The 25,000-nt window shown below is 39.9% G+C and overlaps 3 protein-coding genes across 7 annotated transcripts in view; 2 read left to right on the forward strand and 1 right to left on the reverse strand.

Moving 5' to 3' along the window:
• On the reverse strand, positions 1-5,486 carry LOC5520222. Its single transcript, XM_032365218.2, has 3 exons — positions 4,339-5,486; positions 1,193-2,445; positions 1-599 (listed from the first exon to the last, which is right to left on the reverse strand). Exons 1-3 carry the CDS (start codon positions 5,131-5,133, stop codon positions 530-532), a joined length of 2,118 nt encoding a protein of 705 aa, XP_032221109.2. The 5' UTR covers positions 5,134-5,486; the 3' UTR covers positions 1-529.
• The window catches only part of LOC116603656, a 27,044-nt gene continuing 7,215 nt past the window's right edge, over positions 5,172-25,000 (forward strand). The window contains exons 1-5 of the mRNA XM_048720104.1: positions 5,172-5,276; positions 11,845-11,967; positions 12,704-13,033; positions 13,325-13,585; positions 13,690-17,874. Of these exons, the coding sequence (XP_048576061.1) occupies positions 11,880-11,967; positions 12,704-13,033; positions 13,325-13,585; positions 13,690-17,759 (4,749 nt within the window). The 5' untranslated portion in view covers positions 5,172-5,276; positions 11,845-11,879 and the 3' untranslated portion in view covers positions 17,760-17,874. The remainder of the gene's footprint in view (positions 5,277-11,844; positions 11,968-12,703; positions 13,034-13,324; positions 13,586-13,689; positions 17,875-25,000) is intronic.
• The window catches only part of LOC5520223 (AP-5 complex subunit zeta-1), a 43,057-nt gene continuing 38,335 nt past the window's right edge, over positions 20,279-25,000 (forward strand). For 4 of the 5 annotated variants that reach the window (XR_007305288.1, XM_048720100.1, XM_048720099.1 and 1 more), the window contains exons 1-3: positions 20,279-20,388; positions 20,483-20,620; positions 22,536-22,775. Coding sequence is in view for 3 of the 5 variants with exons in the window: in XM_048720100.1 (XP_048576057.1) it covers positions 20,336-20,388; positions 20,483-20,620; positions 22,536-22,775 (431 nt within the window). In the remaining 2 variants the exon portion in view is untranslated. Of the gene's footprint in view, positions 20,432-20,482; positions 20,621-22,535; positions 22,776-25,000 lie in introns of all 5 variants that reach the window. The other variant, XM_048720101.1, reaches the window with a different exon arrangement.

Here is a 25,000-nt window from a genome sequence, read left to right on the forward strand (position 1 = left end):
TCCCTTTGCAGTATACACCTTATTTCTTCTGTCATCCCTTTGCAGTATACACCTTATTTCTTCTGTCATCCCTTTGCAGTATACACCTTATTTCTTCTGTCATTCCTTTGCAGTATACACCTTATTTCTTCTGTCATCCCTTTGCAGTATACACCTTATTTCTTCTGTCATCCATTTGCAGTACATGCTTTATTTCTTCTGTCATCCCTTTGCAGTATACACCTTACTTCTTCTGTCATCCCTTTGCAGTATACACCTTACTTCTTCTGTCATCCCTTTGCAGTATACACCTTATTTCTTCTGTCATCCCTTTGCAGTATACACCTTATTTCTTCTGTTATTCCTTTGCAGTATACACCTTATTTCTTCTGTCATCCCTTTGCAGTATACACCTTATTTCTTCTGTCATCCATTTGCAGTACATGCCTTATTTCTTCTGTCATCCCTTTGCAGTATATGCCTTATTTCTTCTGTCTTCCCTTTGCAATATACACCTTATTTCTTCAGTCTACCCTTTGCAATGCATGCCTTATTTCTTCTGTCTACCCTTGGCAGTGCATACCTTTTTGTGATACTTCCAATCCTCTCTCTGGCAATCTCTGTTAACAAGATAAAAAATAGTTAACAAAGCTATAGAATCTTTAAGATTATTTAAATTAAATCCGTAGAGGCAGAGGGGAGCAGTTATCTTTTCAGTATATTTTTAAAAATCCTGTTGCTATGTACATAGCCCTCTATCAGGTGTCAAAGTTTTCCTTATATTGAGGTTGAACATTCAAAAAAATAAGAGTGGGTCAAGGTAGCCTTCACTCTGCAGAGAAAAAAGAGGAGACCTTAATAATTCTACTAAACTATCCTAAAATGGGTAGGGAAATCATTTGACAGGCTCACAGCCAGGGGGCTACCCCACTCAACTGGAAAGTCTGCTCTTATGAAGGAAAATTGAGTACCTCTTAGAGCAAGGATGAGCTACCTAAGAGAAAATGGTGTGCTTAATTAGTAAACAACATACTAACATATGGGCCTGTTTGATAAAGGCACGACCTAAGGCAGGCTTAATGTAGACATTGCATATACAAAGGGTCAAAGAGCTGAAGATGCAATGACAAAGAAAAAACATCAACCATCGAATCATGCATAACCAGGCATAAACCATGTAAACTGTTGACGCCAAAATGTACCCCTCTCTTACTTGTCACAGTAGAATGCAACCTTGCAAGGGCAGTTCATCAGAGTTTTTGACTCATTGTTTTTTTTGCAAAGTTTGTTGCTACAGTGAGATTGGATATTCTCTTGAGTTTTGCATTCTGATGTAGTCCTCCTTCCTTTTTCAGGAAGCATTGAGAAAAGTTTGAGCATGTTTTTCACAGGGAAGTCCACCGCCCCCAAGAATGGTAACCTCTTTGCCTCAGATTCCTGCCCTTTGTTCCACCATCTCATAAATTCTTTCATGTCACCTTCAATGAAGTAACTACCTGAAAGGTAGTAGCAGCAATTTGGATACTTTTTATCACATAATGGAGCTTCCTTCAGAAAATCCATGTAGAAACTTCTTTCCCGACGCAATAACTCATTTTCTGACATTGCTAGGAAATCCGTTTTAAAAATGAGGTCAGTGTTGACATTTGTATAAATCTTGATATATTTGTCCTCATTTTTGCTTGAGCTTTTAACTTCGGCTGCAGATGTGTCACGCTCCTTGATGAAGCTGCGTATATTTTGTAAGCAATAGGCAATGCCTATTTTAGCCTCAAAGAACTTAGGACAGCACTCTAATGACTTCTGGAATGCCTCTGCACCAAACTGATAACATTCCCCAACAGTGTATAGGAAGGCTAGAAGATAGTAAAGTACATGAAGCCAACTGCTGTAGCTCTTCTCAAACTGATAGGGATCGGCATCCTTGGGTTGCCCATTTGGTTCGGCTTTCTTAATTAAATGAATTAGACTTTTAAAGGCCATTATCTTTTTGGCATCAATTGTGTCATAAAGTTTGAAGGGTTGTGTTAGGGCTATTAGCATCAGTAAGCCCTCAAAGAACAAAGGATCATCCTTTTGGAGAATTAAGGTCAGTAGGGGTGCTTTAAAATGTTGTTTTATTGGAAAAGCTTGAAAAATTGAGTCTTCATACAAGTAACCCCAAGCTAGAAGCTTAACTCCTTGACGATCAGTGAAATTGCTTTGTTGCAGCAATTCAATCCCTTCCTTTGCATATCTGTAAGCCTTCAGGTAATGTTGTGCAGTTGGAGAATCTGGATAGGCAAGGAACATTGATTCCTGAAAAAGTATTGGATTTTTGATAATGAATGGATGCATGGTGTCTTCAGGGCTATTTGAAAGGGTTAAGGTGTTTTTGATGAGATCCATTATGTCATCCTTATCACTCTGAGGCTGAGAGGAGTCTGTGCCAATCATGGCTCCCTGTTCTTTTAATTTGAGCATAACCTGTAAAAAATGAACATTTATTTTAGTCCGAACATCCATTATATTACTTAATTGCCTCATATAATTGTGCAAACTGGCAAATCACTATTTCATGGACAACAAAAAGGGACGTTTATACTATTATTAAAATTTCAAAAATCAGACCTTTCAGACAGTTGTCAGAGAAGGCAATAGAGTAAGGGTGTTTTTCAATGCCAGTTCCCAAAGGTAAAACCTTCACCTTTTTTTTCTTATAAAAATCAATTTTTTTGGCCACTTCAAGGGGTTGGAAATTCGGGCGGGGGGTAGTGAGACAATCTCCTTTGTGAAGGGTATGGGTAGGGGTTTGTTCTTGAATCTCCAGTATTGGTCCATTGGCAATGATTGAAGTAAGAAAAAGATCCTCCTTCAAATAAATGCTCCCTTTCCTAAGAATACAAAACATACTTCAGGCCTAGATGGTCAACAAAATGTCTAATCTTGAAGTATAGTCTAGCTCCTTTGTTATCTATATACTTAGGGTCTTGAAGCTTAGGGAAATCTTGACATTAATAGAAGTGTGAAAGGCCTATGAGATAGTACCCTTTCGAGCCACTATTTTGTTTCTTTATACCTAAGTTCTCTCTACTGCACATGCATTTCCTTTTTTGCCTTCAAAATTTAAGGGAAAAAAATGTATGATAGATCAGATGCACCCCAACGAGTGGGGGGCAGAGGATGGCTAAACTCTAGATCATTCCCCCCCCCCTCCTCCCTGTTACAAGGCCTTTAGGGAAGGGTCATTTTTTCACAAGGGGGTCTACTATTATTGAGGGAGGGTTGCGATTTTTTAAGTGCAGATTTGGGGAAGGCCTTAAATTTTGATGCAGCCTCATTTTTTGAACAGGTATTCTGATCTATTTCTAAGCATACTAAGAGTCAGGAATTTCAAAATTTTTCTGGGGAGAAACCCAGACTTGCACTTTCATAACTTGCATTGCGCTAGCATTGGAAACAATTATGTAATACCCTAAAGTGTGGCTTCTACTTTTTTTTATTTTTTGTAGTCTTTGTTTCATCACTGAATTTGCAAATTTGCAAAATTAATGTCAAAGTCCCCCCCCCCCCACAAATTTTTCAGATTAGTGTTATGAAAAGATATGTACTGTATATAAGATTTCAGTTGGGAAGGAGCTAATGATGCTATTTTCAGTTTAGGTTTTAACAATAATGAGCATTTCATATATTTGAAAATGACAAAATTTTCACTTCGTCATGAAGAGCATTTACATCCTGAATAATGGGCTAGAAAAAAACAACACCTGGCTTGGTGGTGTTTTAGGTCAACTCCGTTGCCCCATAATGAGCATGCCTAAGTCAGCCCTCCCTTCTTATAACAATTGTGGGTTTATTACATTTGTGAGTGTTTATTACATTTGTGGGCTCCTCATTCATATGGTTACATAACTTTCTGTTGCTCCTGGTAAACATGTCGTCATACTAACCAAAACACCTTTTTTATAGCTTTATTGTGTTCTGGGCCTTAAAGCCGCATTGTCACCAGTTTACTTCCAGAGGTCCGACGGAAACCTCAGCCGTTAAAAGACAAAAGAATCTATTAAAATCTGATATATTAAACAGGCCATCCGCTCTAAATGATCAATCACATCCTCAAAGAAACTTCCAATAAACAATTCAATATTTTAAAATATTTTTCACGTTTTCTGTTAAAAATCATTGGAGATTGTAACATATTCGACCAGAAGTAAACTGGTGGCAATGTGGCTTTAATTTTTATCACATTTTTTGGGGAGGGTCACCATTTTTTAGATTGGGAGAGGGTCGAAATTTTTGAACCAGAACAAAAAGCCAACTTAGCAGCCCCCCCCCCCCCCCCCCCCCCCCTGATATTCCTTTATTATTTTTTGTACAAACCCTTTTGGCTTCGTCATCTCCATTTTCGGATGCTTTTCCTAGCCACATCTCTGCTTTCTGTTGATCCTTGGTTTGCCCACACCCCCCTTTCAAGTAAACCAAGCCAAGCTCCTTCTGAGATTCTGGGTCATCCATCTCTGCTGCTGCTTTACTAAGATAGTAAAACGCCTTCAACGGGCAGGGCTTTCCTTCCGGACAATCTCCCTCTTCATAACACTTACTCAATGTTCTTAGAGCTTTAATTTGGCTTGATTTCCCTATAAATCTCATCATTCCTCTAATGTAGGGCTGGTACTCATCCCCCATTTCTTTTATCTCCCCTGCTGCTTTCTTGTACCATTTAAAAGCCTCATTAAGGTCTTCGTTGACAATTCCCTCAATACCACATCGAAAAACTTCACCTAGGCTAAACTGGGAGATTACATGGCCCATATTTGCTGCTCTTTGGTACAATTCATAAGCTCTCCGGCGATGTGAGAGAGTCAGAGAAAGATCGTGTAAAACAGCTAGCTGGTAAATAGTAATTGGGCTTGGGATATCGCAGTTTATAGCCGCTTCAAGCCAACCAATCGCCTTTTCTAGGTCCTTGGGGATTTGAAGCTCGGGTAGTCCTTCACTATAGACTGTACCAAGCAATTTCTGTGCATCCTTCTCTCCGTCTTTTGCTTTCTTTACAAGATTTTCAAAGCTGCCATATTCATCATTTACCAAACTGAGTTTTCTCTGATTATTCTCTAGTCCAAACAATTTAATCAAATTAGGGTCCGGTTTTTCTGTCTCGATGTTGAACGCCATGGCGGACGGAAAGACTTTCCTCTTTTGAAGAATTGTCACGTGGTTCTATCACGTGATTTAGAATTAGCTGATTTCGCGGAACTGGCATGGCGTCTGACGTGGCTTGTATAGAAGAGCAAACGATGATCTGGTAAAACGACTTGGTAAGTGCCGTTTAGATCATTGTATCTCTTGATAAGCTTGCTAGAGCAAACGATGATCTGGTAAAACGACTTGGTAAGTTGCCGTTAACGCTTTCATTACTATATACGCCCTGAGGCGCCTGTAAAATATAGGCCCAACTCCAAAAACGTCAGAAATGTAAACCAAACATCACCAGAGCCGAATACTCATGGATTCTTCTAAGGCATAGACGACCTTTAAAAGCGCATCCAAACAATGTAATAGAATTAACTCTATTGTCAAAATATCAACCTCGATTTCTAACCAATTCGTAAACAAATGCTTAAACCTGGAAACGTTTCTTACCAAAAAAGACACAAAATTCCGAACTACAAATAGAGACAAGCAAACACAAATCAAGTCACAAATAGATACCTTTATTGCACTCTGTCAGGTCCCATTTTACAGCCATCAACCACAATAATCAATGCTAAAACCTCCAGTAGAAGCGAGTCACCATCTTTAGGCTAAATTGCATGCCTGCACTGCATCATGGGAGTCTTGGAAACACCTCGACAGAGAGGCTGGAAAACTCCTCCCCAATATTCATAACAGTTTTTTTTTTTATAAGTCTCTTTGCCCCAAAGCCAAACAAAACATTTCCAGGTCCAAGGAACCCAGAATAAGCCTGTAAACAATTTTTGAATAAGGTTGGGTTTGAATAAGATGGCCCACAGGCTTACCAACCTCTCAGTCTCCAGTCAATCCCAGTAACAAGCTCGAATATTTTCTCGATTGATCACCTCCTGTAATTGTCCTATGATTGTCTAATATCCTAGAATAAAGGTCACAATAAACTCTCATTGCTTTGTGATGTGTATTTATTCAGAATAAGCAGTATTTCTAACGTTTGAGCAGTTGAGGGATTTATAAAAAGAAGCCTTCTTTATAGGTATCTAGTAACGCAATTACAGGAGGTGATCAATCGTGAAAATATTCAAGCTAGTTACTAGGATTGACTGGAGACTGACAGGAGACTGACTGAGAGGTTAGTAAGCCTGTGGATGGCCCACATTGGCGGGTATTGAGGCCTTTCAATAGAAAATTCCTTTCTCACTTGGTGAAGCCCAAACAAGGAATTATCCCATTGAATTGACCTCATCATGCAGACATCCATAAGCACAGCATTAATTATGCCCAAATAGACTTTATGATGTCCTAAGGCACTCTTCAGATGTTAAAAAGCTGTAATTTTTAAGCAAATTACAAGCAAAATTGTTGTAAGCAATAGGCTGTAGCAGTGCTGTTGCTAGAAAGAAAAGGCACCGCAATGCATTGTTGGAAACTTCAAGGCATACCGTCTTGGGTCAGCCCTAGCTTAGCTTAACTAATAGTGTTTGACTTGAGATAGGGGGGAGGTTTCTGTTTTCAGTCTGTTTTTTCTTTTCTTTCTTTGCTCAAAAGTACCCAGAAGTGAAAGGGATAAAATGCTCCTGCATTTAAAGAAACCATTTCCATCGGCTAGTGACTAAGATACTTATACTTTTAATAAAATATTGTTAATACTTAAGTATTAATAAGATTAATAAGATTTTGACGTCTTGAAAATATCTATACATTTAACTGTATTCTCCCGCATTAGCTATCTTGGTACTTCTGATACATTCACTGCATTTTCTCAAGATTTTTCCTAAAGCGAGGTTGACAGCTATGAACAAAGAGTGGTTGATCGATATGCAACATTATCAATTTAAATAAGCTTACTTTAAGTTGTCTGTGGAGGCCACCTTAGAGATTGGATTAAGAATTGCTTGTTCCATTTATTATGAGCCAGTGAGTTTTATCCATCCCTTACAGTTTTCATATTTAGTCATTAGCTTTACTTATAGCTTATTATTGCATCTCTCACAATTTTCATATTTTAACACAAAATCAAAAACCGTCTCCTGACTAGAGCGCAGGTTTTTGTCTTTCCGGCTAGAGACAGAAAGTGAATGCTGACCAATCAAATGCGAGCTATGGTTTGTTTTGGTCAGGAGACGGTTATTGATTTTGTTACTGGGGAGGGGGTAGGGAGCTTGGATTCGACCGTTTCTACATTCCTGAGATTCCTTTGAGTTGAAAATTTGGACATATCATATTGAGAAAGGGAACTTATGAACTTTGTGGTAGAATTTCTTTGTCTAAAGTAGGTTTGAGAACCTAAAGTTCGGGTAACATTTAGCAATATTATTCAATCGTCGCTTGCCAGAATGTCGTCTTTAGAGGATGCAAGGAAGGGTTATAAATTTGGCGAACACCAAGAGCAGTTGGTCGACCAGCGGCCTGTTGTTGCCTGCCTTTAACCCTCTTCTCTTCACTCTGTATGACACCAAAATCTAGCATTCGCAAATCATACTTTAACGGCCCTAAACTCGAAAATAATCACTTCACAGATATTCATTAAGTATCTAAGCATCTTTATTGAGATATTTCAACATTTGAAAGATAAAAAAATTACAGTTTAGATGCGATATTTTGAATACATATGAAAAGCTGTTAAAAGCTCACCACAAGAAGCCCATCATCCAGCCTTTCACCTGTACTCGCTCAGAGCCTGGGAGGCCTGTGGTTTCCACACCAGACCTGATGTTTCAACAAGACAAAAAAATATCAAACAAAACATTAGCATAACACATGCTCCTTGTTTTTTTTCAACCAGGATTAGAAATTTCCATGGCACTTCTTTGGGTTCTTGTTCAACCATAATGGAAAAAAGTGCTCAAGCGGAGTTTTTGATTTTAATGTTTGAAAAACATGTTTGTTTGTTAGCTAGGCCTTTAACCTCTAAATCAGGCAGTCAAACTTTACCCCCTCCCTTCCCCCTTAAAGTCACATTGAAAGGTTCACCCCCTCCACTCTAGAGTTATTTTGCTATGTAATAAACCATTTCTTAAGAATATTTAAGCACACATCTTTATAAAACGTTTTTGTGTTTAGCAACGCTCATGCAAGAGTTTAATTTCAAATGTTTGGCCTCAAATTGTACCCCTAGAGATAAATAAATATATTATATATTATATTACATCAGTTTCACATGGTCTTATCACTTTTTTTATATTGAGCTGGGTATTACCTATAATTCATACAAAAATAATGAGAAACTGTTAAGGCTTGACAGTGTATGACATGCACGTGAACTTTTGTCTAAAACTGAACATCCCCGAATTTAGCCTTGGGTAACATATACCTTTGGCTGGCTTTGTGTATATTACTTAAATACCTACAATGTTCTTCACTCCAACCGGAGCATAGGGCCTCTACTAACTTCCTCCAATGAACTCTGTCTTGGCAGTTCTCTTGAGATTTCCCATGTTGCCACGATTCTAAGATGTTCTTCTGTTATAGTTCTTGGGGAAGAGAAGCATTGGTCTTGTCAGCGTCATTGCTTGTCCCTGTAGTTCCATGTCAATAATCTTTAAATCAGCAACTCCTCCCAGGCCGCAAGGACCGCGGAGGGTTGGGTTAAGCTTTGTGTAGGTTTCCGTAACCGGTTATGATCCACTCCACGGGTGGTTGGCCTGGGAAGCTTCACAATGCACCAATAAGCCCAGGAATCGTTTAACACATTGACCCCTCAACCGGCCTGTACCGGCTTTGGGAAGTACCCACAACCCAAAAAATTCATAAATTCAAAATAAACACAACAAGACGAAGATACTCAGGCATCAGTCTAAGGGATAAATGGTCTTGCAGATATGCATCCAACCAAGGTGTTGGCATCTACTCTTAAGCCAAATAATAGCACAGGTTCTTTGACAAATCTCAAATCGAACAAGGAGAGAAAAGCAGAATCACCCCTCTCAATAAAACGCTCAAAATACCACACAAGGGAGAGAGATCAGCAAACACAGCTCAAGACACAAATAGATACCTTTATTCTGATCCTCCAGGTACATTTTCTTGGCCTCAAAACACAATGCCCATTCCTTGAAGGATTGTACAACCACGAAAATATGTTTACGTATTGCAAAGCATTCTGGGAGATCCAGGGGAAAATTCACGAGGGGAGGGCCAGTCAACACTCCTCTCCCCAAAGTCAGATGGTTTTTTATAAGTCTTTTCACCCCGAAGCCAAACAAATCAATTCCAGGTCATACAGACCCAGAATAGCAGTGTAAACAATTTTGGAATCAATTTGGTTTCAGAAAAGACACCATTTAGGAGAGCTGTGGTGATTCATTAGAAAATTATTTTCTCATCCGGGCAAAGCCAAACAAGAAAAAATCATCATGAATCCACCTTTGCTTGCAAATATCCATAAGCAAAGCACTCAATTATGCCCCAAAAGACTTCATGATGTCCTGAGACACTCTCCTCATATGCTCATAGCTGTATTTTTGATGAAAAATACAAGCAACCATCAACTTGTGCTGGCTTCAGCACATCGACGAGGGATTAAAAGTGGGGACCGCAAAGCACTGTTGGAAAGCTTGGATACCGCTGACTAGGTGCAGCTGTGTTTGACTTTGACGGGCTGTATAAAACTCAGAATAGGGGGGGAGGTATCTGTTTTCAGTCTGTTTTTTGTAAATTCAGCTCCAAAAAAGCCAGGAGTCAATGGGTTAATCAACCACCCCTAGATTTTAATCAAAATAACTAGACCTCTTTAGACTTGTGCTGTGACATACACCAGTGGATTGGATCACATATATGCCATTTCTAGCAAGTGAATATCTTTAACCTAGAAAATAGAATTTTTTTTACTTGGACATGACTGGACTCATTGATAGGGATGATATGCATAGCTTTTTTAGAAAAAAATGCCCAAGAAAACATCAGATTCAGGCAAGGTTTTGTTATAAGATTACTTTGACGGTGAATATACAGGAAAAGTACCAAAAGTGGGTTGACACTGCTGCTTTGAATTTATAAAGGCAAATATTTTTATAGAATTTGGGCTCCCTGTGGTTTCCCTAATGGTTTTAACATAAGAATTATCTGTTAGAATATCAGCCATAACTTAAAGGAGGCTTGTTTGTATATCAAGCAGAATTTGCCTACACTGTTGTATGCACCTAAGCTTGCGAAAAATGCATTGTTCTCAGGCAGTGAGGCAAGCATGATTTTTAGGGTGTGTTGGTAAACACATTGACCCCTCAACCGGCCTGTACCGGCTTTGGGAAGTACCCACAACCCAAAAAATTCATAAATTCAAAATAAACACAACAAGACGAAGATACTCAGGCATCAGTCTAAGGGATAAATGGTCTTGCAGATATGCATCCAACCAAGGTGTTGGCATCTACTCTTAAGCCAAATAATAGCACAGGTTCTTTGACAAATCTCAAATCGAACAAGGAGAGAAAAGCAGAATCACCCCTCTCAATAAAACGCTCAAAATACCACACAAGGGAGAGAGATCAGCAAACACAGCTCAAGACACAAATAGATACCTTTATTCTGATCCTCCAGGTACATTTTCTTGGCCTCAAAACACAATGCCCATTCCTTGAAGGATTGTACAACCACGAAAATATGTTTACGTATTGCAAAGCATTCTGGGAGATCCAGGGGAAAATTCACGAGGGGAGGGCCAGTCAACACTCCTCTCCCCAAAGTCAGATGGTTTTTTATAAGTCTTTTCACCCCGAAGCCAAACAAATCAATTCCAGGTCATACAGACCCAGAATAGCAGTGTAAACAATTTTGGAATCAATTTGGTTTCAGAAAAGACACCATTTAGGAGAGCTGTGGTGATTCATTAGAAAATTATTTTCTCATCCGGGCAAAGCCAAACAAGAAAAAATCATCATGAATCCACCTTTGCTTGCAAATATCCATAAGCAAAGCACTCAATTATGCCCCAAAAGACTTCATGATGTCCTGAGACACTCTCCTCATATGCTCATAGCTGTATTTTTGATGAAAAATACAAGCAACCATCAACTTGTGCTGGCTTCAGCACATCGACGAGGGATTAAAAGTGGGGACCGCAAAGCACTGTTGGAAAGCTTGGATACCGCTGACTAGGTGCAGCTGTGTTTGACTTTGACGGGCTGTATAAAACTCAGAATAGGGGGGGAGGTATCTGTTTTCAGTCTGTTTTTTGTAAATTCAGCTCCAAAAAAGCCAGGAGTCAATGGGTTAACTAACTTTTACCTGGGTTCACCCCTGTACCATGATGTGATGGAGACTTGTAGGTCTCTAGGCGCTCTGACTTCCACAGGGGTGGAAGTGTGTTAAATTGGATAGAAAAAGCTTCTAGATGTGGTGTGTGGCCAGTTACCAGACCTAAGGATGCTAATTTGAATTTATTGATCCATGGTCAGTGAATTACTACTCTGGACCCCACCCTCCCTTTTCACTAGACACGCCCCTGAATAATAAGGCTTGTATATAAAGAAAAAACAGGGATATAACTTATAAAGACCACAACCAATTATTTAAAAAAATAGTTTGAATTAAGCTACCAAAAAGAACATAAATATCACAAAACTTTGCATTTGTCTTATCTACTCTACTGGCTCTCTGTGTCTTTGTAGCTAAATGTGTAGCTCCATAACATCTCCTAAACAAGCTAATATGTATTAAATGTTTTAACTAAATAGATATATTTTATATTTTCAGCACATGATAGGATTATTCAACGCACAATTAAAGAAATGGCCAGTTTGCATCTCCATGTAACCAAGCCTCCACCGCTGGCTCCAAGAACAGTGCCACCTCCACCAGTAACAGCTGCAGGAGGAGGTATTATCGTCTTATCATACCACATATTTTAGTTTATAACTTAAATGAAATAAAAAATTAGTAGTAAGATATGTTTTGGAGAGAGAGGCAAAAGTGTGTTCATGCAGTCAATGCTAGCTTCTGAATGGTGGAGAGTGAAGGATGTTAAAATGCAGCCCTCTGATTGGTGGAGAGTATTTAATTGAATTGAATTGTAATTAGCTGATTTTGAAATGCAGGTTGTTTGGATGCCACAGGAAACCGTTGTTTAGAAACAGATTAGAAATGTAGATAAAACCAGTATTAATATAACAATATAGTTGAGGTTTGCGGGCATAAATATGTTTCTGGCCCGACTCAAATTCAATTTAAAAATATATCCTGAGATTGGGTCAAATCATATTAATGCCCCAGAACGTCAACTCTACAGTATTACTATTTTCACTAAAAAGAGCAATTAGCAAACTTCTGATTTGTTCATTTCAGCCCGTAAATGCACAACGGTCCCCTTAAAGTTAATTTACTACAGCTTTGAGGTTACAGCTATTCAAGAAACGTTTTTAGAAATATTAACTCTCAACAAAACAATTAGTAAATTGCAGGGGGGGAGTGGTCCTAGGAATTCTCCTAACGATTTTGGCTTTCACATGTCAAACCCCTGGTAGCACGGAAAAGTGTATTTGTAACAGCTAATCGGGTTGCTACTTTTTTAGCCATGACACCTAATGATATTACCTTACTTTCTTTCATTATGTAGGACCAGCAAGCATATTGAGTCTATCAGAGAACGAGAAGCGATGGATGGTAGTCGGGATTTGCTTGAATAAAGTTTTACTTCCAGCTTTACACAAATACATCGCCCCTAAAATACAGATTCATTATGCTCTCCACAAGACATTGTACAACATTCATTCCCAAGCACATCTTGGCTTCCTCAAGAAAGACAATAAAGTTGGATTCCAGTTCAACTACGAAAGTATTAACAACAACAAATCAAGATTGTCAAAGAAGGCATACGATTATAAAGTCGTATCAGCGATTGATTTTGCTAAACTTTATCTGCGACCAGAAATGGCAAAGTTCACAGGTATTTGTTGCCCACTTGTTTACTGAACAAAGCGAAAAATGAGTACTCGTAAAGATACACTTCGTTATTTTTTGCCTAAATCTGTGTGGCATAAAATTGTCAAGTACACAATAGAGTATTATTCCAGACTGTGCTCGGATAACTCAGTGCACTATGTTGCTGTTGTTGTCGTCGTTAGTCAATCTGGCATTCGATTGGTCTACAGTCATTTCTTAGACCAAGTCGTAATTCTTTTATTTCTTTTGATATCCTTCATAGTTCCTTAAGTATAGTTCCCCTTTTGTTTTCTAGGGTTTGACTCTACATGTGATGCCTCTGCTTCTCTTGGAATCCTTGCAACGAGCAGTGCCTTTTCTACAGCAGTTCAAAACAGCGCCAGAGATATGCGAAGCACTGTCCGCAACGAATGGGGGCACTGCAATTTTGACGACTGGGAGCAAATACAGTTTAACGTCTGCATACAGAAGATAGACACGCTTATTCGAAACTTAGGCTTAAGTCTGGCAGATGAAACAAAGCTACTGGATGAGCTTAAAGACTGGGAAATTAGAGGTGAGTTATAAGCACATCACAACAAGTAAACCGGCAGCCGTACACGGTTAAGTCATAAAGTTGCGAAAGCGTGTGTGTACTAAAAATAATAATTTGTTTTCTAGGAGTGCAGCTGTGTATGGGTAGCGTAGTCGATGCCGATCTGCTAAATCTAGTCAGCGGGGAGGTTGCTAACTTACTAGCTGAAGTTCAGACAGCGAAGGAGAGTAATGAGGAAGAGTCTGAAAAGGTATCAAACGAGCTTGGCAGGATGAGCGGGTTACTTGTCGAATGCAGAGAACAAGCTTCTCAAAACAAGACGAAGCTTGGGGAACTCTCTTCTTTGGTTGGTGACCTGAACTTAAATGTGGAATCGTTGCATTCAGGACAAGAAAGTCTGAACTGTGAGATGGATGGTGTGAAAGAGAGCCAAGATAAGTTGACACAAAGGGTCGAGGTCGTTGAAGGCGAACAGGAGATAATTAAAGAGCGAGTTGGGACACTTGAGACGAAGATCGCGGCAGGAGGTGGACTCTATCGTGATCCAATCACGTTCCAGGCACCCAACCGTAACCCCTATTTCTGTGGCCGCGAGGAAGAGATGAGCATGCTTGACGGTCCATTAGACGAATCCAAACAAACATGTACACTTACCCTTATCAGTGGACTCGGAGGAACAGGAAAGACTTCAATTGCCCTGGAGCATGTTTGGAGACAGAAGGAGCAATACAGCGCGGGAGTGTACTGGCTAACAGGTGAGAGCGAGCGAGACTTCAATATCACCTTGACTGAGATGGGTCGCCAGATTGGCCGTTCAGGCGAAGACCTAGCACAAACCTTGTCCAATGTTCTCAACTGGTTGCAGGAGCGCAAGGAATACTGGTGCGTTGTTGTTGACAATCTGGACGCGTCTGAATTGTCTGAGGAAATGATGAAGTTTCTTAATGGTTCATGGAAAAGAAGCGCTTCCGGTCATGTAATCATCACAACAAGAAGAGAGAAGGCACTCAATTCAGCAGATATCCAAGATGTAGTAGAAGACAGATGCATTGAGCTTAGCACAATGGATGAGCCTGATAGTGTGATGTTTCTGAAAAAAAGAGCCAACCGTGAAGACAGTGACCACGAAGACTCTGTAATCACCGAATTAGTACAAGAGTTAGGATGTCTTCCATTGGCCTTAGATCAAGCTGGCGCATACATTTATCAACGCAAGTGCTCGTTTTCCGAATATTTACAGCAGTTTAAGAAGAAAAGATTGCTTCTTATGAAGAGAATCAGCGCTTATTACATCAGCTCAAAAGAGAGAACCTCTGTTTACACAACATGGCAACTCAACTTTGATTATGTCAAAGAACAGTCAGAGGAACTAGATATCGGTCATGCAGCATCGGTCATTATGAATGTGTCCGCTTTTCTCTCCCCGGATGACATACCCGTTGAAATAATCAATGAGGGTCTGCCGAAGATTGACGACGAAGACTTGAAGGAAGCTACGGCTAGTGCTATAAGCGTGTCAGAGCTACTTGAACTCTTGACAAACTTCTCGCTGTTCCAAAGATTCTCAGACCAATCCTACAGTGTTCACCGTGTCGTGCAAGAGGTTATCCGGAGTAGAGTCAAGGATGATGAGAAGAAAGTCGCTCTCACGAGTGCTGTGCGAATGGTGAATTTTGCTTTTTCAAAAGCGAGAAAACCAAAGGAGGTTTGCGAGAGCTTTATGGGCGATGCTGTGTTTGCCGAGGATAAACCCCCGTCGCTCCAACTTTGGGCAAAGCTTGCCCGTCATGCATGCTCACTCCAGGACCATATTATTTTCTTCGTTGAAAAAGAAAGAGGGTCTAGCAAAGACGTCATGTACACTGAAGAAACCGCTAGACTGTTCTATGAGGCTTCTGTTTTTCTCAATGTTTGCCGCGAGAAGGTCAAAGCTCAAGACCTGCAGCGTCTTAAGCTTGAAGTACTGGCCAGTCTGCCAAACCTACCGTCAGACGAAACGATGGCCTATCTGAACCACTTCAAGGTTCCACTGCAAAACAAGCAATACAAATTGATATCACATTGCATCGTGCCCAAGTGTGAGCAAGAAGGTGATACCAGTGTTGCTCGTGATTTGCAGGAAAAGGCCAATGATTTCCGAGAAAAAGGCAACGATGCAGTAAAGAGAGGAGAATTCCAAGAAGCTCTTGATTGGTTCACAGAGGGTATTGAGCACACCAAGACGGACCATCGACTGTTTTCCAACCGTGCTTTGTGTCATTTGAAGATAAACAAACCGAAAGAGGCACTGGCAGATTGCGAGAGCTGTCTAAAGCTGGAAGAGCATTTTGGAAAGGCCTTACAGCGAAAGGCGTGGGCATTGCACGAACTTTCACGACTTCATCCTGACGATAAACATATCCAAGGCAGATCTTTGTGCGCTGCTTCACTTGCACAATACTTCGATCGTACCTTAATGAAATACTTATTTTTCAAGACTATGTTTCCTGAACTGCTGGTTGTTGAAGTAAAGAATGCTTTACAACTAGTTACGCTTTTGTTGATGGGACTACCAAGAGCAACATTGCTGTTGCACGAAGGCCACTACGAGCTACAAGATGTATGTATTGATACAGATACCCAGATTGTAGGGATAGGAAACGTTTCTATCTCATTTCAAAATTCCTGTAAAGTAGTTGGTGCAAATTGTTGTCTTGAGAACATTACTCTGACCGAAGGTAGTGGGGCTATCATATGCATGCTAGGATCACTGACAATGGAAAAATGCAATATTTCTGGTGGAGAACAAGGTTGTAAAGAGTTCCCAGATTGCAACGGAGGGTCGGGATGCATAGCGGACAAATATTTTGGAAAGACACCTTGTGACAGAGCAGGCAAATTTGGTGATCAATCGTCAAGGTCATCTGGAATGGTTGGCTATCCAGGCATCCAAATATTAAATAAAAGCAGGGGATTCCTGAAAGATTGTGACATTCATGACTGCGGAGGCGGCGGGGCACTTTGTCATGGTTCTGGCTCTGCAATGTCTGTGATATCCTGTCGAGTTTACAAGAACAAGCAGTCGGGTCTAGAAGCTAGAGAAGAAGCGAGTCTTAGTGTCACGGAATGTGACATTTTCGCCAACAACTATCACGGTGTACTTCTTGGACCGTACGCTAATGCAAGTGAGATTGTCAACAACAGAATATTTGAGAACCATGCGGAAGGGATTCTCGTTTGTTTAAGCAATGAACTCTCCAAAATATCAAGTAACCGAATCTATCACAATCGTCCTTTCGGTATATCACTGGATTGTGCGAACGTCTGTGTATTTCACAATGAGATATTTGAAAACGGATTCTGGGGTATTAATGCAAAAACCAAGACGTCGGCATCTATTCAGAACAACGAATTATACTCTAACAAATGCGGAGGTATTTTTATCGGTCTAAACTTTTCTGGTCGCATTTCCATTGAATCAAATACAGTGAGAAACCACATTGGCCCTTGGTTATACTTTGGTGCAAACATAGATCTCTCAAAGACAAAAGCAGATGATTTGGACGATGGAAAAAATTTCTACCTTCCCCCTGGTGAGACAAGATTTTACACCACACCCCCGATAGTCGGCAGTAACACGTTAAAGAACAATGGCGAGGAAACCATGTTCCACCCAAAGGAACAAGCAATGCCTGTAACACAACACTGTGCCTTTTGTCACCGAACAGGCAAACTGAAGACCTGCTCAAACTGTCGTGTCGCATCCTACTGTGACCAAACATGCCAGAAAATGCACCTGGCGAAGCACAAATTGCTATGTAAGAGCGTGACTGGTCTTTATTCGGTCACGGCTACTATCTCGACTTTCTTTCATGGCGAATCAAAATATCTAATCAGGACATTCGGATCTCATCTCAAAGGACTCGGCGAAGGACCTAAACTCGATCCGCGAAGCAGCCGACGTTTCATCGTAAAGGTGCAGACACAAAATTTGAACAGCCATCCTCGCCAGCTGCTGACTGTGTACGACAAGTCCCTCTCAATTGACTGCCAAATTGAATGCCCCGAGATATTCCATGTTATTATGGAATGTGGGGTTTTGGGACAATTATACTTGTTCACCGGCAAAAAGGTGTTCCTTTGGGCTAAATTTGCCGCAAAAGGAAAAAAGCTGACATTCTATTTGGACCATTTGGCACCATACCAGGAATGGTAAAACTAGACTATCCGCCTTTTTAAAAATAGGCCCGTAAAACATGAATGCAGCTAATGCAACAATTGTTTGAAACAGTTTCAATTATACTCTAAACGGTACAGTTAATCTTAACAAAATTATCACTGTAAATTATCACTGTAAATTCGAGAAATAATAGTAAGCGCGATATTGTTTCACTGAAATAACATTAGTAATTCCTTAAACAAAGCTTATCCTGACAATTATGGAATGTTATCAAATTCATTATATCTAGATAGTTAATTTTAGGACGTCCTGAACAGTGTTCCAATCGCGATTCTTCAAAAACACCAAAGACGCTTGAATACTGCCTGAGAACACGTAAAATTTTTCTTTTCAGTTAAATTATTTTTTTTTTCACTTTTTTATTTCGTACAATGTTTACCGTAAGATCAATAGGTACAAATAAAGAGCTTAGGCATCCCGTGATTACATACCATATTGGTAGTCCGCTTCAATCAATTTTTCGCTTTTTTGTCGTCTTGAAATTCTGTACGTCGAGAATATTCGCATAAACTTCCAGAATTCGTGTTTACTACGACTTTGCAGTCCGCCATTTTAAATAAGGCCCAGGCCCTTGCGTTTTTAGGACATCAGAGTTTTCCCGCGCGCCTTAGCCTAACTGTAGGCTTTTATAGTTTTTCCGGCACGAAAACACGGAGTTCGCATACCACAGCCGCCATCTTGGATAATGCGCTCCGCAGGGGGAGGGGGGGCGCGTATTTTTCCTCCCTAATATTCTCGACGCATTTTTTCTCCCCCTACCCCTGCGGAGCGCGTTATCCAAGATGGCGGCTGTGGGGTTTTCGTGCCGGAAAAAAACTATCAAAGCCTACAAGTAGGCTAACTATCCAGGCGCTTTCCTGGTTGGTTGAAATTGGTGGAATTAATTTGAGTATCTTAGGTTTTTTAGGGGAGCGTGCGCGCAATCATGTAGGTAAGACAAAAAAAGAGAGCTTATAAATCGTGCATTGGAAGGAAGGGAACGGAAAGGGAATCCTGAGCCAGATCTGTGTGAGGCCCTCCTCTCCCACCCCTCTCTCCCCCCAGTCCAGTTCACCCCCCCCCCCCCCCCCCCCATGCGTGCTCTCTGTCCCATCTACCTACGCGCACGCTGATACTAAGGCCTGATACTCAGGTTAGATTGGAACATTTCAAATCTATACTGACAACCAGTGCTGAAAAACGCAAGACTAGTTCCTCGATCAGTACCGCACGGTTTAACCAGCCTTTTTGTTTTGAAATGGCGGCTTTTTACCAGCGAATTGTAACATTTTGGCGAATGCTAAGAAAACTAGCGCAAAGCTAAAGGCTATAATTTTCTTGATGGCTCCCCCATTATCAAACAAATTAGTCATCTTTTGTACAATATGGTTTTAATGCTGTAAACTTAGTCAAAACAGCCAGTGAAGACAGTTTTTCATACCTCAACTCGAACACTGCATACTACGATTGTATTAGTTTTCACCAGAGCAAGCGCATGCGCATACGTTATACAGAACTGTCATATTGACACGTGAATTCAGTCGCTATTAAACCGTGTATTTCATCCTTTCTCGCGATCTTGATTTGCGCAATGCAAATCATTAACATTTTTACAAGGGAGTCAATTTTTACGGTTGCCTTCTTTGGGCTTTTCTAGGACGCAAGTGCTATACACGAACCATTTCGATTTTTCCTGAAATGTATCGCAAGAGCAAGCGCAAGAGAATTTAATCGCACTTATATGGACTAATATCAATCGTTTTTCTAACTCTCTCTGTCAATTTCTTATTAGATCGCCATAGAGCTGTTGTACGCCGATAATTTCCACGTAAACTTACATGAATCAGGGGCGTAGCCAGAGGGGTGGCCTAGGGGGCCCGGGACACCCCTTTCAGCAGCCAAAAATACAGCAAATGTATGAGAAATTATCTAAAACACAGGAGAAATGCCTTGAAAGGGTCTTTTGGGCCCCCTCCTGTTAAAAATCCTGGCTATGCCGCTGTGAATTGGTGTTTACTATGATTTTACGCCGCCATTATGAAATCGCTCGCCCAATACTCAGAAATACGACAGGGATTGATTTACGGATCCCCCCCCCCCCCCCCCCATCCCTCTTCCCCCCCACCCCCACTTCGGCCGTCAGTGTGGCCTTTTCGCTCAAGAAGCTATGTCATCGACCTGTTCAATCTAATCCAAATTCCCACTGATAGCTCAATTTTTTCATTTGTCTGTTTTTTTTTTCAATTTTTATAATAACAATAACTATCCTGCATATCATTTGTGCACACAAGAAAATAACTAGAAAAATAAATTTGCATTTACGACGAGTTGGCTCACAGAGCCTTTGATTTTTTCATTACTCTCATGGAAATCATCTATGTTAGTTATAACTGGCAATGCTATTCGTAAGCGAAAATGCAAGTTATGAATTTCAATGTTCAAAACATAGCGTTTTGTTTATTAGAAAAGAATGTGCGCAACGGCTCTTCTATGCCACAAGAATGCAACGTTGACCACAGGAAACCCAGTACCAATATGATGCATTATTATGGTCTTCCTGTGGTTTTTACAAGATGGCGGCGGAAGGTGGAAGTAGAGACCCATCAAGTGTGATGAAAAAAGCAAGGTTGCTAACGCTGCATTCCTCCAGCGAATCGTCCGTATATCAAGTGAGGAAGAGAACACCTATATACCTATTATTATTTTTTTTTAATTTTCAGGGTCATTGATGACAATGAATTGCAAGAGTTTTGTATCAAAGTTGTCGGCACTTTACGTGGCCGAGACAGGGGAAGTGATTGTATTAGTCAGCTTAGACGGCTGTTTCTACTGATTGCGGTGACGAGGAGGCGGCGAAGGCAAGTACACTTGTCGGTTATCGCTGCAAGGTGCTTTTAAATCCAATGCTTGATTTTGAAGTGGCCTTCAGTAGCTATAGCTATGTCCTGCTATCAGTGTCATTACAAGGAAAAACAGCAAACAATACTGTAATAAGAGTAAAATTGTAAAGTAGATATGTATATAAGTTCTAAAAATTGTTGACTTTGTTTTCATAGGGTTACTGCAAATATATAAACAAAATTTCATAAGAGCGGTTTCATTCAATACCCGCCAGGACTCCATCAGCACGATTGCTAAAGATTGAATGAAACTGCGGCATCACTAAAAAGCGGAACCGGCGGAAGCAGTATATTTCGCCTAGTTATAGGGGTAGGGATGTCATACTAGGATCACCACTTATTTCCCTAGTATGACATCCCTACCCCCTACCCCTATAACTAAGCAGAATATACTGGTTCCGCCGGTTCCGCTGGTTCCGCCGGTTCTGCTTTTTAGTAATGCCAATGAAACTCCTCTTATGAAAGTAGAATATGTGTAAAGTCAACCATGAGAGCAAAAGTAACAGTTTATTGTCATCAAATTTATAAAATTTGTATAAATTGTATACATGAGTGGCAAAAAATTATATTTTTGCTGTAAAGAAAATTACACATGAATCTAATAATATAATTATTCATTTTTATTTAAGAAACAAAATATTCTTTGCGTGCCTTCATTGAGTTTTGAAAACCGAGGTGTTTTTGTTTGGGAGAATTCGAGAGCAGATTAGTGGAGCACGCGACCGCAGGTCCACATCTGCTTGAGAATTCCCCTAACAAACACCAAAACATCCTATGCAAAAGACAAAAAACTTCTCAACAGCGCACACTAATGGCGTCATCCCATGCACGCCAGCTCGTGCTCAGAAAACATTTAAAAAAAAAGAAAAACTGGCTTCAAACTCCGAGTAATACTTACTTCATCATTTGGTGGTTCATCTAGTATTTGTACTTATTTTGCAACTTCTTATTCACCTTGGACACATTTTTCACCCGAAGAATAATATTTTCAGTGTTAAAAAGCAAAAGTTTGTGGAAATTCACAGGGTTGTTGACTGATGATGCATGAATTCCCCTTACACGATTTTATGCTGCGGCATCCCATGACCTTCATCATGTAGTGAAAGTCAGGGCTTCTGGAATTACATGCTTGTGTGGAAGCGTGTAATTTGGCTTTCTCAGTATAATCTGCGTAATCCACAAATTTCTGCGTTTCTTCTTAAAAGTGTGATATTTCAAACTGAATTTCGAAAACTAATAAAATGACCAGGCGTTTTTTGCTAAACCTTTTTTAATTGGCTAGTGGCTAGGAGCCAATGTAAACTTGCCTAAAATATTTCTGCGCAAAAATAAACCTTTTCAAGTTATTTTGTGCTTTTCTTAGGTACAAAATGTAGTTTGGGCAAAACAGTTGATATTCTGTGAAATTTGGCGCGTAATTCAGTAAAGAATCCCGCAAAATTTGGATTTTTAAAGAAAAATGTATTGCAAAATCCCGCGTAATTTAGCGCGTAATGATTGATTTTCCGCGTAATTTAGCGCATAATTTAGAATCCTGCGCAATTTTGAGTTTTTTTTCGCGTAATTCCAGAAGCCCTGGAAAGTGGCCAATCCCATTAATCAGAGCGACTGTACTATCTCAATTATTTTATAGTGTGGATTATTTTATCTCACAAGGTTTATTGATTGGTAGGATAGAGTTTGATAGAGTTGGTTGGATAGAGTTCTTAGTGCTGCTATGACATTACTGAAAAATGAGACTGTTAACAACCCTGATATACCAGAACCTGGCCTTTTGCTCATTATAATAGAATTCCGAATTTCTATAAAATAGCATTAGCACATACATAACCAGGCCATATGCATGTACTAACATCTTCCCTTAAACACACAGGATTCCCACTGACCTCATAGAGGAATTAAGCAATGCTACCTCAGAGCCGCAGCAAGGCTCCAAGCGATTTAAGCTCCTGTGTTCTCTCATCCTACGCGAGACCACACCCACCAAGCAGCTGGTCATAACAAGCTTGGATCCCCCTGTTGAGCAGCATGATATCCCTTTATTGCTACCGCTGGTCTTGGTGCAAGGGTGTGAGCTAGGGTATTGGACAACACATGTGCCACAACTGACAAGGTGACAAGTTGTGCAGTTTATCCTTTAGACATGGAAAATATTCGAGCTAGTTACTCGGATTGACTGGAGACTGACTGAGAGGTTAGTAAGCCTGTGGATGGCCCACATTGGAGGGTATTGAGGCCTTTCACTAGAAAATTCCTTTCTCACTTGGTGAAGCCCAAACAAGGAATTATCCCATTGAATCGACCTCATCATGCAGACATCCAAAAGCACAGCATTAATTATGCCCAAATAGACTTTATGATGTCCTAAGGCACTCTGCAGATGTTAAAAGGCTGTAATTTTTAAGCAAATTACAAGCAAAATTGTTGTAAGCAATAGGCTGTAGCAGTGCCGTCGCTAGAAAGAAAAGACACTGCAATGCATTGTTGGAAACTTCAAGGCATACCGTCTTGGGTCAGCCCTAGCTTAGCTTAACTAATAGTGATTGATCTGAGATAGGGAGGAGGTTTCTGCTTTCAGTCTGTTTTTCTTTTTTCTTTCTTTGCTCAAAAGTACCCAGGAGTGAAAGGGATAAAATGCTCCTGCATTTAAAGAAACCATTTCCATCGGCTAGTGACTAAGATACTTATACTTTTAATAAAATATTGTTAATACTTAAGTATTAATAAGATTAATAAGATTTTGACGTCTTGAAAATATCTATACATTTAACTGTATTCTCCCGCATTAGCTATCTTGGTACTTCTGATACATTCACTGCATTTTCTCAAGATTTTTCCTAAAGCGAGGTTGACAGCTATGAACAAAGGAGTGGTTGATCGATATGCAACATTATCAATTTAAATAAGCTTACTTTAAGTTGTCTGCGGAGGCCACCTTAGAGATTGGATTAAGAATTGCTTGTTCCATTTATTATGAGCCAGTGAGTTTTATCCATCCCTTACAGTTTTCATATTTAGACATTAGCTTTACTTATAGCTTATTATTGCATCCCTCACAATTTTCATATTTTAACACAAAATCAAAAACCGTCTCCTGACTAGAGCGCAGATTTTTGTCTTTCCGGCTAGAGACAGGAAGTGAATGCTGACCAATCAAATGCAAGCTATGGTTTGTTTTGGTCAGGAGATGGTTATTGATTTTGTTACTGGGGAGGGGGTAGGGAGCTTGGATTCGACCGTTTCTACATTCCTGAGATTCCTTTGAGTTGAAAATTTCGACATATCATATTGAGAAAGCGAACTTATGAACTTTGTGGTAGAATTTCTTTGTCTAAAGTAGGTTTGAGAAGCTAAAGCTCGGGGAACATTTAGCAATATTATTCAATCGCTGCTTGCCAGAATGTCGTCTTTAGAGGATGCAAGGAAGGGTTATAAATTTGGATAACACCGAGAGCAGTTGGTCAACCAGCGGCCTGTTGTTGCCTGCCTTTAACCCTCTTCTCTTAACTCTATAGGACACCAAAATCTAGCATTCGCAAATCACACTTTAACGGCCCTAAACTCAAAAATAGTCACTTCACAGATATTCATTAAGTATCTAAGCATCTTTATTGAGATATTTCAACATTTGAAATATAAAAAAATTACAGTTTAGAAGCGATATTTTGAATACATATGAAAAGCTGTTAAAAGCTCACCACAAGAAGCCCATCATCCAGCCTTTCACCTCTACTCGCTCAGAGCCTGGGAGGCCTGTGGTTTCCACACCAGACCTGATGTTTCAACAAGATAAAAAAATATCAAACAAAACATTAGCATAACACATGCTCCTTGTTTTTTTTCAACCAGGATTAGAAATTTCCATGGCACTTCTTTGGGTTCTTGTTCAACCATAATAAAAAAAAGTGCTCAAGGGGAGTTTTTGATTTTAATGTTTGAAAAACATGTTTGTTTGTTAGCTAGGCCTTTAACCTCTAATTCAGGCAGTCAAACTTTACCCCCTCTCTTCCCCCTTGAAGTCACATTGAAAGGTTCACCCCCTCCACTCTAGAGTTGTTATTTTGCTATGTAATAAACCATTTCTTAAGAATATTCAAGCACACATCTTTATAAAACATTTTTGTGTTTAGCAACGCTCATGCAAGAGTTTAATTTCAAATGTTTGGCCTCAAATTGTACCCCTAGAGATAAATAAATATATTACATATTATATTATATCAGTTTCACATGGTCTTATCACTTTTTTTATATTGAGCTGGGTATTACCTATAATTCATACAAAAATAATGAGAAACTAAGGCTTGACAGTGTATGACATGCACGTGAACTTTTGTCTAA

This window comes from Nematostella vectensis, chromosome 12 (assembly GCF_932526225.1).
Source record: "Nematostella vectensis chromosome 12, jaNemVect1.1, whole genome shotgun sequence".
Classification (NCBI taxonomy): Eukaryota; Metazoa; Cnidaria; class Anthozoa; order Actiniaria; family Edwardsiidae; genus Nematostella; species Nematostella vectensis.

Excerpts from the sequence above, each read along its gene's own strand:
- LOC5520222 (XM_032365218.2), bottom strand. The coding sequence starts at position 5,133 with ATGGCGTTCAACATCGAGACAGAAAAACCGGACCCTAATTTGATTAAA. Across the intron at positions 2,446-4,338 it reads GAGATGACGAAGCCAAAAGG|GTTATGCTCAAATTAAAAGA; the intron begins GTTTGTACAAAA and ends CATTTTTTACAG. Across the intron at positions 600-1,192 it reads GTTGCATTCTACTGTGACAA|AGATTGCCAGAGAGAGGATT; the intron begins GTAAGAGAGGGG and ends TCTTGTTAACAG.